Genomic DNA, 12352 nt, shown 5'->3' on the forward strand with positions numbered 1-12352 from the left:
TAACTATTGCAATATATGTCGAGACATCCGGTTTTTTTAAGATTTGAACGTGTGTTCTACGTCATTACCGATAATACAAACCAGCCGAATACACCTAGCTTTTCACGTTCCGTCGGCGCGATCGCCGCGCAAGTCGTACGAAAAAAACAGAGACGACCCTGTCCGAATCGCATCAGGCCAGGCGGAGCATGGACTCGGCGGCCGAGACGCGCACTGGAGGTAGCCGAACTACTCGTACTCGATCGGCAAAATCCGACTCGTTTCCGGGCCATCGCAGGGGTTAGTGGGTTACACGCTAACACGCCTCCCGATATATACACCCGCGCGCACCTCTCCTTCTCCCAATTCAAGTCACAACCGCAAATCCGTCGTTGCCGTCGTCGCTCCGTAGAACAAATCCAAAACCTTCTGCGTGTCAACCTCGATCGGCTCCTCGCAAATCCTGCCGAGATGGTGCTCGCGCAGCTGGGCGGTAGCATCGCCAGCACGCTGGCGCGGATGAGCCAGGCCACCGTCGTGGACGACAAGGCGCTCGCGGACTGCCTCAACGAGGTCTCCCGCGCGCTCCTGCAGGCCGACGTCCGCTTCGAGACGGTCCGCGACGTCAAGGCCGCCATTAAGAGCGCCGCCAACCTCGCCGCGCTCGCCCCGGGCACCGACAGGCGCCGCGTCATACGGAAGGCCGTCGTGGGCGAGCTCTGCAGGATGCTGGATCCGGGGAAGCAGTCCTTCACCCCCAGCAAAGGGAAGCCCGGCGTCGTCATGTTCGTCGGCCTGCAGGGTTCCGGAAAAACCACCACCTGCACCAAGTACGCGGATTACTACCGGCGCAAGGGGTTCAGCCCTGCACTTGTCTGCGCCGATACATTCCGAGCCGGTGCTTTTGATCAGCTGAAACAGAACGCGTCGAAGGCCAAGATCCCGTTCTACGGGAGCTACACCGAGTCAGATCCTGTGAAAATTGCCGTCGAGGGTGTGGACAGATTCAAAAAAGAAAAGTGCGATCTCATTATCGTTGATACAAGCGGACGCCACAAGCAGGAAGCTGCTCTCTTTGAAGAGATGCGCCAGGTTTTGGAAGCTACGAAACCGGACCTGGTGATATTCGTGATGGATGGCAGCATTGGTCAGGGTGCGTTTGATCAGGCGCAAGCGTTCAAGCAGAGTGCTTCAGTTGGCGCTGTGATTGTTACGAAGATGGATGGCCATGCGAGAGGCGGGGGCGCACTCAGCGCGGTTGCAGCTACGAAAAGCCCGGTCATATTCATCGGAACCGGAGAGCATGTTCAGGACTTTGAGGCTTTCGATGTGAGACCGTTTGTTAATCGCCTGCTTGGCATGGGAGACTTGTCTGGCCTGATGGACAAGATCCAGGATGTTGTGCCTGCTGATGACATTACGCCGGACCTGATTGGAGGACCCTTCACTCTCAAAGTTATGTACCAGTTGTTCCAGAGTATCCAGAATATGGGTCCTCTTGGGCAGCTCGTTTCTATGATACCTGGGTTTAGTGCCCAGTTCATCGAAAAGGGGATGGAAAAGGAAGGCCAAGCGAAGATTAAGAGGTACATGACGACCATGGACTCCATGACTGAAAAGGAGCTTGAAAGCACGAACCCGAAGCTGATGAACGAGTCGCGGATCACCCGTATCGCTCGTGGATCTGGCAGGCTCGCGAAGGAGGTGGTGGACATGCTGGAGGAGCACAAGCGAATGGCCAAAATGTGGAGCAAATTGCCGCTCGATAAGAGGAGACTAAATACGAACAACCGTGACTCAATAAAGAATTTAGTCAATGTTATCCCTCCGAATATGCTGAATCAGCTGGGTGGCCTGAATGGGCTGCAGAATATGCTGAAACAGATGGGGGGACTCGAAAGAAGATGAGCTGATCATTAAACCTCTGGAACGGATGGTTAGTCTTAGAGAGATGTAGATAGGCTGTGAATACTCTTGACAACCACCAAGAATATGAGAATTCAATGTAACTTTTTTTTTAATAAAGTTAATGTAGATTTTGTTGGATATGATGTAAACCTATACTATTTGGAATTACCTTGTTTTCTGATCTTGGCTCGGAACGTGTGGCTTTACGTGTGACTCATGCACGTGCACATCACCCGTTTTTTAAATATATCTATTTTCGTGGAGAGCTATGAATTACTTTTCTGATTTTGGTGAACCCAAATAAATACTTCGTTGGCTGCCTCCAAAAAATATGTTTCTGTTTAAATTATAAAGTTTTACCATTTTCGTCAAGACAAAACATAAAGTTCCTTTGCTCAATTGATTTGGCTAGGTGGTTTCAGTGTAGGTGCTGTCCTGTTGCTACCGGAAAGTGGAGCCGGGGCTTGCAGATATTCTTCGCCCATCATAGTTCGGTGGAAACACAAACAAAATTTTAGGCCAGATTTCGTGGGATTTGTTGTGGTGCTTCAGTGGGCTTGGCCCTTTCTACAGTAAAGGATTCCAAGCCGCGAGACGCAAACAGCACAATTCGTTCCCAGAAATGGCCCACGAACAGCACGTCGTCGCTTTTGGAGAGAGATTTACGACTCAAAATCTGTTTACTTGTTTCAGAGAATGCCGCCAAATCCAATTTATGCTCAGGTGTGCAGCTTTTAAACGACCTCGACGTTTTCGTGCTTCGTGCTGATGGAGACATTGTACGCGGTGTTTTTTCTTGTACACGATCCCCGTTGTGGCACGTCACAGGAAGACCATCTGTAAAAGAACCACCACGGCACCACCACGGTTATTCCACGCGCGCGATTTGTAGCCCAGAAGAAGCTGCCGAGTGAAACAGACACAGAACAATCAAACAAACCGCTCATTCCGTCCTAAATTATTATTTATTTTAATTTTTTTAAATATATAACTTTTACTACGTACTTAGACATAATATATATGCAAAACGGATAATAATTTAAGACAAAAAGAGTATGTGTCTATGAGACAAAGCGAGTGTGATCTTCTTGCGCGAGACGGTTGCGAAAGGTCGCCGAGAATTCCCGAGAAGCACCGATGTGTCTGCACGCATCATGATATGATGTTAACAATTTTCTAGTTTGCCTTTTGCCCAAATTGTTTGTTATTATTTAAGCGGTTAGATTGGGATGAATGAAACATATTTATCCTCCTAGTTGACTAGCTAGTTGTTGGCCTAACCCGTCATGGGTAGTTCTCCAAGGGAAGTCTTGGTTCTGGTGATGGAGCACGGCCGAGCAACAGTTGACAACACGTGCTATCTTACAAGTACTAATTTCTCCTTATACACGCGCTACAGAAAAAAAAAGTCTAAACGAATTCTCATAACAATTTAAAATACCTCGCTATCATTGTGGTAAACTCTAACAAGCAATAATAGTTATTGAATCTATCATTTTCTAAAAAAAAGTTATCCACTTTTGCTATTATGAAAAAAATTAGCATGAAGTTACCTCTGATACTTGTTGCTTATAAGTTACTCACCTTTGATATTATAAAAATAACCTGAAGTTACCCACCTTTAATATTAAAAAATAATCTAAAGTAACCACATAATTTGTATTTAAATTACCCACACTTGCTATTGCTAAAAATAATATGAAGTGATCTTTAAATCAAAATACTCTCTACATATGCTTTTAAGTTACTAATTTATGCCATTATCAAATATATGAAATAACGAACTCAAGTTATGTGCATGATGCACGAGCACGACAACATGCAGGCATGTATAATGTTGAATGAGTGATGGGCGTATCAATTTCCAGGACTTAGGGCCTGTTTGGGTACCATGGACCAAAGTTTAGTCCACCTATTTTAGTCACTTTTAGTCCTTAAAGTGCCAAACAGGTGGACTAAAGGGTTTAGTCCTCTAGTCCAAGAGAGGTGGACTAAAGTGGACTAAAAGGTATTGGAGACACCCCTCATTTATTACCTCTCTCTTGCTCGGCCCCTGCCGCCGGCCTCCCTCCCGCCGCCCTCCCACCCGCTGCCCTCCTCCCCCGCCGCCGCCGTACCTGCTGCGGCACCAGCGGTCACCACCAGGCAGTGTGTCGTGCGGGGGCGGCGGGAGGCCAGGTCAAGGATGTGGATGCGGGGGAGGATCTTCCTGTGGATCGGGTCTGGGAGGAGGAGGAGGAGGCCGAGGTGGACGTCCTGGATGGCGAAGCCGCGAGCGTCGTCGATGGAGAGGCACGTCATGGCGGATGCAGTGGTGTCGCTAAGGGGTAGGAAGATGGCCGGACGGTACGGGCCTGGCTCGATCGGCAGCAGGGGCGGCGGGCCAGGGGTGATGCAGGGGTGGAAGAAGTAGCCGAGGAGTGGTGGCGCGCGGGGGCGAACGAGGGAGGCGACGTGGCACCAGCGGTGGCAGGCTAGCGCGGCGCGGAGGAGGTCGGCTGGGGAGAGGAGCCGGAGGATTGTGCGGAGGATGTCCTCCATGAGGGCGGTGGCTGTCGCCGCCTGTGGCTCTACTGGCGGAAGCTCCATCGGTGGCGGTGGATGGGGAGAACAAGGTGACGTCGGAAGGCGGAGGAGGCCGAGGCTAGGAGGAGGGTAATATCATCTTTGTTCATATACTTTAATGGATTTTAGTCCATGGATCCAAATAGGGTAGGGACTAAAGTTTAGTCCATGGACTAAAGGAACCGAACAAGGGCTTAGCAATATAATAATGAAAAAGCATATGGATCAATTGGTAACCGAAGTGTATTAGAACCAAATAAAGATTACAGAACATATACATTAACATTGTGTTAGAGAGCAAAGACAAGTGTTTTGACTTTTGAGTAGCTGTATTAGGCCCTAAATCTATCCACAATTTATGATATTTATTATCTTTTAAACTGGTGTTTTTTAAAAAAATACTAATAACCCATGCACAAACACAAATGAATAGATTAACAGAAAAAGTTTTACTTAGTGTTGATAGTTTATAGTTACAAAATCAGTGAGAGTTTTAATTAAGTATAACCACCGAGTCATTCGTGTAAACATCGCAGACGTTTTAGAATAAAAAGACATAGAAATGTACATACATACTCTAAGCTTTTGTGCCCAGCGAAAATATACCCTACTCCCTCAATCCTAAATTATAGGTTATTTTAACTTTTCTATATTCATAAATTTTGCTATACATCTAGACATAACATATATCTATCTAGGTGCCTAACAAAATCTATGAACTTAAAAAACTAAAACCTAGAGTAGAAAGAAATCTTTCTGTTACGATAGGTCTGTTCCATGATTAGGCAGGGCGCAATCGGTCCAACAGCATAAACCTTGTCTCTAGGCTAGGCCGTGGAATTCCAACTTCATTCCATGGCCACAAAATTAGCCTCTAGCTGCTGTTAATTAAGTAGAAGTGCCACTGGTCGTAGTCGATCAGGCTGACTACATCAGAGTTATTCAAAGATCCAAGTCTACCATCTGTTAAAAAATATATTCTTCTCCCTAATGATGTGATTAGGCATAAAGCCAACGGTAGATTCAATCAATAATTATAACCTGAGCCTCATTGTCAAACAAGGACCGGATCTTTCTTATTCTTACTTTTACTTTGACCGCTCTCTCGCCACTCACCTGGGTCGCTTGCCCTGGCCGCGGCCGGCCTCGTGCATTTCCTCTTCCGGCCACTCCACTTCTGCCGCTTTGACGCCGTGGACTTGTCCGTAGACGGCAAGAGGACGTGCCTGCCTGCCTGCATGAACCACGGGCATGTCGGAGAGACGGTGTTGAAACGTGGACTCGGTACAGTCGCGACGACCGGCGATGCTGTTTGACGTTGACGCGATCATGTCGTTGGTTGGCCGGTAGGGCATGAAGGGTTTATAGGGTGTAGATCAAAAGGAGAAATCAAAGGAGTCGGCAGCAGCTGGAGCTGATTTTGAACGGCAGCATGTGCAGATTACTGTTGGTAGAACACCCGCTGTGGTACGGCGTATGAAGATGCATGGAAGTTTCTAGCTAGCGAACTGTTTTTTTTTCCCTTTACCCTCTTGAGAACACGAAAGAAACGTGACTAGTCATTGTTATTAAGAGAAAATTGATAATAAGATAAATCTACGATATCAAATGCCACTGAATAACTCTTGCATCTCCAGTATGCCACTATGTGTGAGGGTGACAAATTGAGACTTAGGCATATATGTTAGGCTCACATCAATAGCATATCGTAGAACCATGGAGTTATTCAGTGGAATATGGTAGTCCGGAGTTTGGTTTGAGTAGGGATGTCATGACACGGTGTTTTCATATAACTTAAATGGAGATATAAGTTTCCTATTTACATAAAGGAACTGTCACACGATTGTACACAACCACTGTGCGTTACTCGATTTTATAGATCTTCGTAACAGGTAACCAACTCGTGCGAACGGGCGAGGATAGCAGCCAGCGCCGCAGCGTGCGCTCCGGTGTCCCCTGCCGAATGCAAGTTGCGGCCTCGCGGGACATCCAAGTTGGCCATTTGCATGGAAGCAGTTCTTCTGCGGTACCGCTGAGTACAGTTAGACTATTAATATGTGGGATTGGGTCCACTGATAGTGACTCCAAGCTGCAACTCATTACTGCAGAGGAGTCCCGTCCATTTGCAGGAAGCAGTTTCTCTCCAATACCACAGAGTGCAGTTAGGCTACTGATATGTGGGATCGGATCCAATTTAATGACTCCAAGCTGCAGCTCATTACGCATAGGAGCCCGTCCATTTGCATAAAACACTCCAAGGGTGTTGGACTGTTGGTGGCCCCTTCTCTGAATCTGTTCCATGCAGCGAGGCAAATTGGCTCGGACGTGTCGCTTTACGTGTCACTCATGCACGTGCACATGACCCCTTATTTTTAATAGCATATCCGTTTTTCTTGGAGAGCTGTTACTTAATTTTCTGATTTTGTATGAACCCAAATACGTCGTTGGCTGTTGATTGATTACATCCCGCGGTAAAAAGAAATATACCTCTAAAGTAACAAAGTTTGAAAGGATGATTAGCTTTGTTCAAAGAAAGTTAGAAATACATTTCATCTGTTTAAATCATAAAAGCTTATCATTTTCATGAGGACCATTTACTACCACAAATGAACTAATCGTCTAGTCAAGTATCTAAGAATACATTATATGTTATAATTACAAAATAAGTATTTTCTATTAGAATACAAAAACATCTAAAAAAATTGTGCTATTAATTAGTAAAGGCGTTATCGTTAACATGACAAAATGTGCATCTTACTATTACTAATTGGAGATTCCTTTTGAAGCCTCCAGGTGAAGCCACCTAGGATCATACCTAGGATCATAGATGGACACTATAGAAAAAAATCCTATAAATTCTCAAAAAAAGCAAAACATCTTACCATTAATTGGTAGACTCAAATTATCATAACCATTGGATTTATTATGTTTTCTAAAAAATTACCCACCTATGCCATTATGAAAATAGTCTAAAGTATCCCCCTAACTTTATATCTAAATTACCCACCTCTGCCATTTAAACAATAAATTAAATTAACCTCTAATCTTTATCAAAATTACCTACTTATGCCATTATAAATAATATTTAAAATAACCCTCTAAATTTGCAACTAAATTGCCCACCACTAATACTGCAAAAATAAATTAAAGTAACCCTTAAATTACATCTATATTACCCATATACGCTATTATTTAAAATAACATGAGGTAACCTACATTTCAATCCAAATCACCTTAATTAAAAATATACACCAATATATGATTCTAAATCATCTATTTCTTACACTATTAGTATATCATATAATAATTAAGATATATATGCATGATGGGTGTCACCATTTAGAAATATAGAAGAAGTGATGGGAATATAAATTTCTATGTTAAAAGTATAGCTCAAACTTAGGGTCCGTTAAATAAATTCAAGCGCATATCTGCATTGCAAAGTGAAAAGTTAAAGATTATAAATGTGGATCAAAACTTTATAGAGTAATTAGTCACTAAATCTATCGCAATCGGATGAAGATAGTAAGTATATATCTATATAAGTATCGTGTTCGAATATTTAACAAATGAGAAAGTAATAGTTTTGTTGTAATGTGGCCTTATTTTTTCCATCGGAGACTCTGTATTAGTTCTCTTCTCACAAGACACACTAGGGGAAAAAAAGAAATTCTAGAAATTCTCACAAAAATTAGAAACATCAAAATTTAATCATGTAAACTATAATAATTATAGTCATTGTCTATTATATTCTCTAAAAAGTTACTCGCCACTATCATTATGAAAATATTCTAAAATAAACCCTAAACCTATATCTAAATTATTGAACTCTGCCATTATAAAATATAATCTAAAGTAACCCCATAATCTTCATCGAATTTACTCATGCATATGATGCATGATTAAAAGGCATAACGCACGTATGTCATTATTAAAAATAATTTAAAGTAAATACCTAAATTTTGATCTAATTATCTTCATGTGCATCATACAGAAATGTCCAAAAGTAAACTGATATATGATTCTAAATTATCTATTTACGTCACTTTTAATATAGAAATAGTAAATTAAGATATATAGGCATGATGAGTATCACCATGTAGACTATTTATGCATGTATGTGAGGAAGTGATGAAAAATAATAATTTTTATGCTAAACACAATGTATGGAAGTACGATACAAAATGAAAAATGTGTGAATGTGGATGAAAAAGGGTAGAGTAATTACTAATTAAAAGTCAATCACATTCTAAACAAAAATAACTACACATCTATATGAGTATTATATTGAATTATTGAAAAAAATGAGAGATTAGTAGGTACAAAATTTTGATTGTTTGTTAGGAATTAATTTTTAAATAATTTTAAATACACTATCTTTTATAGAAATATTGACCCGTGCGGGAGCGGGTTGATGAAAATTTAAAAGCCAGTTATTTTCTATAAGAAAAGAAGACAAAATCAGGATGGAGCAATCCAATTTAGAGCGGTCGCCATCTTCCTCGGAAGTCGGACCGCGACCGCTTCCCTGCAGGTCTACCGGTAAGCGACAAGCCACGACCACTAGTCCGTCCTCCCCTGCTTCGTGCGGCGCGCCGGGAAGCATCCTCGAACCAACGTGATGTCACCTTATCCCATCAGACACCCTTGGATATATATGGGACACCATGCGTGTAGCCGAGCACCACCACGGTCGCATACCACACGTCCACACGCAGACGCACGCACCGCAGCCAAGCGACGTCGCGGCAGCGCGCTCGCCGTGCAGGTCTTCCTCTCCGGCCTCCTCTTAAGCTAGTCTCCCAGCTCGACTCTGCGGCGCGCCATGGCCTTGTTGCACGAGCACCTCGACATCATCCGCGCCCACCTCCTCGACGACTCCCACGACGCCGCCGCCGCCGCCAGCTCCGAGGACTACTCAGCGTCCTCGCCCCCGCCCTCGCCGCCGGCTGCCGGGCGGAGGCCGCTTCCGGCGCTCTCCGTCGCGCTGCCCCCGAGGACCGCGGCTGTCGCCCTGCAGCAGCAGCAGCTTTGGGCGCCGCCGCCGCCGCCGCAGATTATTCACCACCACCAGCAGGAGCAGCACTGCTTCCCGGGACCTGAGGAGGACGACTTCCGGCGGTACCGCGGCGTGCGGCAGCGGCCGTGGGGCAAGTACGCGGCGGAGATCCGGGACCCGGCGCGGAAGGGCGCGCGCGTGTGGCTCGGCACCTACGACACCGCCGTGGAGGCCGCGCGCGCCTACGACCGCGCCGCGTTCCTTCTGCGCGGCTCGAAGGCCATCCTCAACTTCCCCAACGAGGTCGCCTTCGGCACCGCCGCCCGGTGGGGACCCCCTGCCGCCGCTCCCCGTCCCAGCGCTGCCACCGCCGGTAGTAACAAGAGGGCGAGGTCACCGGAGCCAGCGCTGCGAGAACAGGACGCCGGGTGCATGGTCAGGGAGGTGAAGAAAGAGCGGGTTCAGGAGCCCGCCGCGAGCTGTGGTTGGGATGGCGCCGTGGTCATGGCGCCGGCGGCGGCGAGCGAAGGCGCGGCGGACTTCTTCTGGGAGGAGGAGGAGTTGCTGAAGGGGACGATCTGCAGCCTGCCGCCGCTGTCGCCGTACCCGCAGCTGGTCCATGCGTCCATCTGTGCCTAAAGCATGGTGAAGGGTGCACGGTCTCCTAATTAACTGAAGAATTAGTGATTTCTTCAAAAAAAAGCTGAAGAATTAGTGTTAATCTACTACTTTAAAGAGTTCTTTGATATTTTACCAGGAGTATGACTCCACCAAATATTCTTTCGTTCGTTATTTATTCATTCAGGTATCTTAATCCAAACGATAAGTAAAACGTTCTTCGCTGAGCTGCAAATGAAATGAACTAAATGTGGATCTATGTGCGTGTGAAATTTCAAATCAGTTCATGGGTACCTTTCGGAGCTGAGCCAAAAGGAATGGATCCATCAGAAGGTTTTGCATGTCGACATCTTCTCTCTTATCCGGTGGCTCCATACACAAACCTACCGAGAGCCCTCTGGCTAACCAGCGTTATAGGTTTTGGCAGCAGTTGACGTGTGTATAGAGAGGATTTTACCCAATCATATGCGTGACGATCTATTCTATGAATTGATTGTCACCGTGCTTCTTATAAACTTCGAGGATCGTATATATCACTATATCCTGGTTATATATATGCAAAGACACAGCAATGTCACTCAAGCAGGCATGAGCAGGAGCTGCAGGCCTGCCGGTTAATTACTATAGCGACATTAAAACTTCGATGAGAGGAGCGAAATCTCACTCAAGCAGGCATATGAGCAGGACAGTTACCTCCCTCGGCAGCAAATGATGACGGCCGTGGCCATATTCATGAGGTTTAATTTGACTGAAAACTTCTTTAGGGTGTTTGGGAGGAGGAGGCTAAACTTTAACCCTGTCAAATTGGATGTTCGGATACTAATTAGGAAGATTAAATATAAGTTAATTACAAAACTAATTGCAGAACCCCTAGGCTAAATCGCGAGACGAATCTATTAAGCATAATTAATCCATCATTAGTGAATGGTTACTGTAGCACCACATTGTCAAATCATGAACTAGGTTTAATAGATTCGTCTCGCGATTCAGCCTAGAGGTTGTGTAATTAGTTTTGTAATTAGTCTAGATTTAATACTCCTAATTAGTGTCCAAACATTCGATATGATAGGGGCTAAAATTTAGCCCCCTCCTTCCGAACATCCCTGTAGCTAGGAAGGCCGGGCAGGGCAGGAGGTGTGAAAGGTGAACGGAGGACAAGGCACGAGATGATTGCGAGCTGGTCTGTAGCTACTAAAAGCCAGCACGTCATGTCGCCACCGTGGCATCCATCTCCTTCCATTCTCTAGCTTGGCCGCATGCGATGATTGCGAGCTGGGCCTCGTCCGTGTCAACGGCGGGGATCACAGGGAGGACGCCGAGCTGAAGCTTCCGCCCCGCGCGCTAGCAGTTTGATTGAGACGGGACGTGAAAAGTGGTTGTTGCGTCCACGTACGCGTACGTGCCGTGCGGTCCGCCTCGTGCGCTCGCTTCGAAGCGAAACTAGTAGCCACTCAGAAACGCTAGCGCCTAGCGACGACGACACAGAGAGACAAAGGAACCGAAGAACCTTCTCGCCTACATACGCGTACCCCGTACGTCCTCTGTTGTAATTTGTAAAGCGATGACATACGACATACGGTGAAGCTCACGTGCGTGCAACGGCCCCTTTTCGGTCCATCCCATCAGCTCCTTGCTCGCACTTCTGGTTTTTCGTTTGACGAGTACACGATCACGCATTCACTTTATACGATCGGGCCGACAAGGACCGCGGCTGATACCGTGATACGATGTGCAGGGACGGTGCTCAGGTTATTCTCAGTCCAGATTTTCAACACACGGTTACCAAGAATCACATATCATCAAATGACTTTTGAAATTACAAATGAAACAGGACCACATGCAAGATTTCATTGCACTGTTTTATAGGTTAGGTAAAGTATTAAATTGTAACATGATATGATTTTATGATCAAAGGTGCTACATAAATTATATAACATGGTATTGTGATCGGTCTATACTCAAATTCACGTTGAAAGCATAGCATTCTCACTCAAGAGTGAAGAAACAAGCATGTACGTAGCAGTCTTCACAAAAGAAAGCAACATCATTCACACAAAATGTACTATCAGAGAGGAGCACTAGTTAGGCTGGGAAAAAAAATTCAGAGTACTGACACAAAATGAACTCATATCTATTCATATTAGATCCGGTGTATTCCCGGATCTAAGAGGATATCCACGTCAACCTGTTAAGGTTAGCCGCCCGATCTACCATGCTCACACTATTGACCGTCAGATGCGGGTTGGTTTCGGTTTCCATCCGCTTTAAGGCTGACCGCACCGC

The 12352-nt window shown here is 45.5% G+C and overlaps 2 protein-coding genes across 2 annotated transcripts; both read left to right on the forward strand.

Annotated features, from left to right (window-relative positions):
- Positions 1-450: 450 nt before the first annotated feature.
- LOC101771233 (signal recognition particle 54 kDa protein 2) lies at positions 451-1897 on the forward strand. Its single transcript, XM_004986747.2, has one exon. It carries the CDS (start codon positions 451-453, stop codon positions 1885-1887), a length of 1437 nt encoding a protein of 478 aa, XP_004986804.1. The 3' UTR covers positions 1888-1897.
- A 7244-nt stretch (positions 1898-9141) lies between these two features.
- On the forward strand, positions 9142-10309 carry LOC101773645 (ethylene-responsive transcription factor ERF105). The gene has a single exon (XM_004983582.3). The coding sequence runs from the start codon at positions 9278-9280 to the stop codon at positions 10088-10090; it is 813 nt and encodes a 270-aa protein (XP_004983639.1). The 5' UTR covers positions 9142-9277; the 3' UTR covers positions 10091-10309.
- The last annotated feature ends 2043 nt before the right edge of the window (positions 10310-12352 follow it).

This window comes from Setaria italica, chromosome IX (assembly GCF_000263155.2).
Source record: "Setaria italica strain Yugu1 chromosome IX, Setaria_italica_v2.0, whole genome shotgun sequence".
NCBI classification, from domain to species: Eukaryota; Viridiplantae; Streptophyta; class Magnoliopsida; order Poales; family Poaceae; genus Setaria; species Setaria italica.

Coding starts and splice junctions, on each gene's coding strand:
- LOC101771233 (XM_004986747.2), top strand. CDS start 451: ATGGTGCTCGCGCAGCTGGGCGGTAGCATCGCCAGCACGCTGGCGCGG.
- LOC101773645 (XM_004983582.3), top strand. CDS start 9,278: ATGGCCTTGTTGCACGAGCACCTCGACATCATCCGCGCCCACCTCCTC.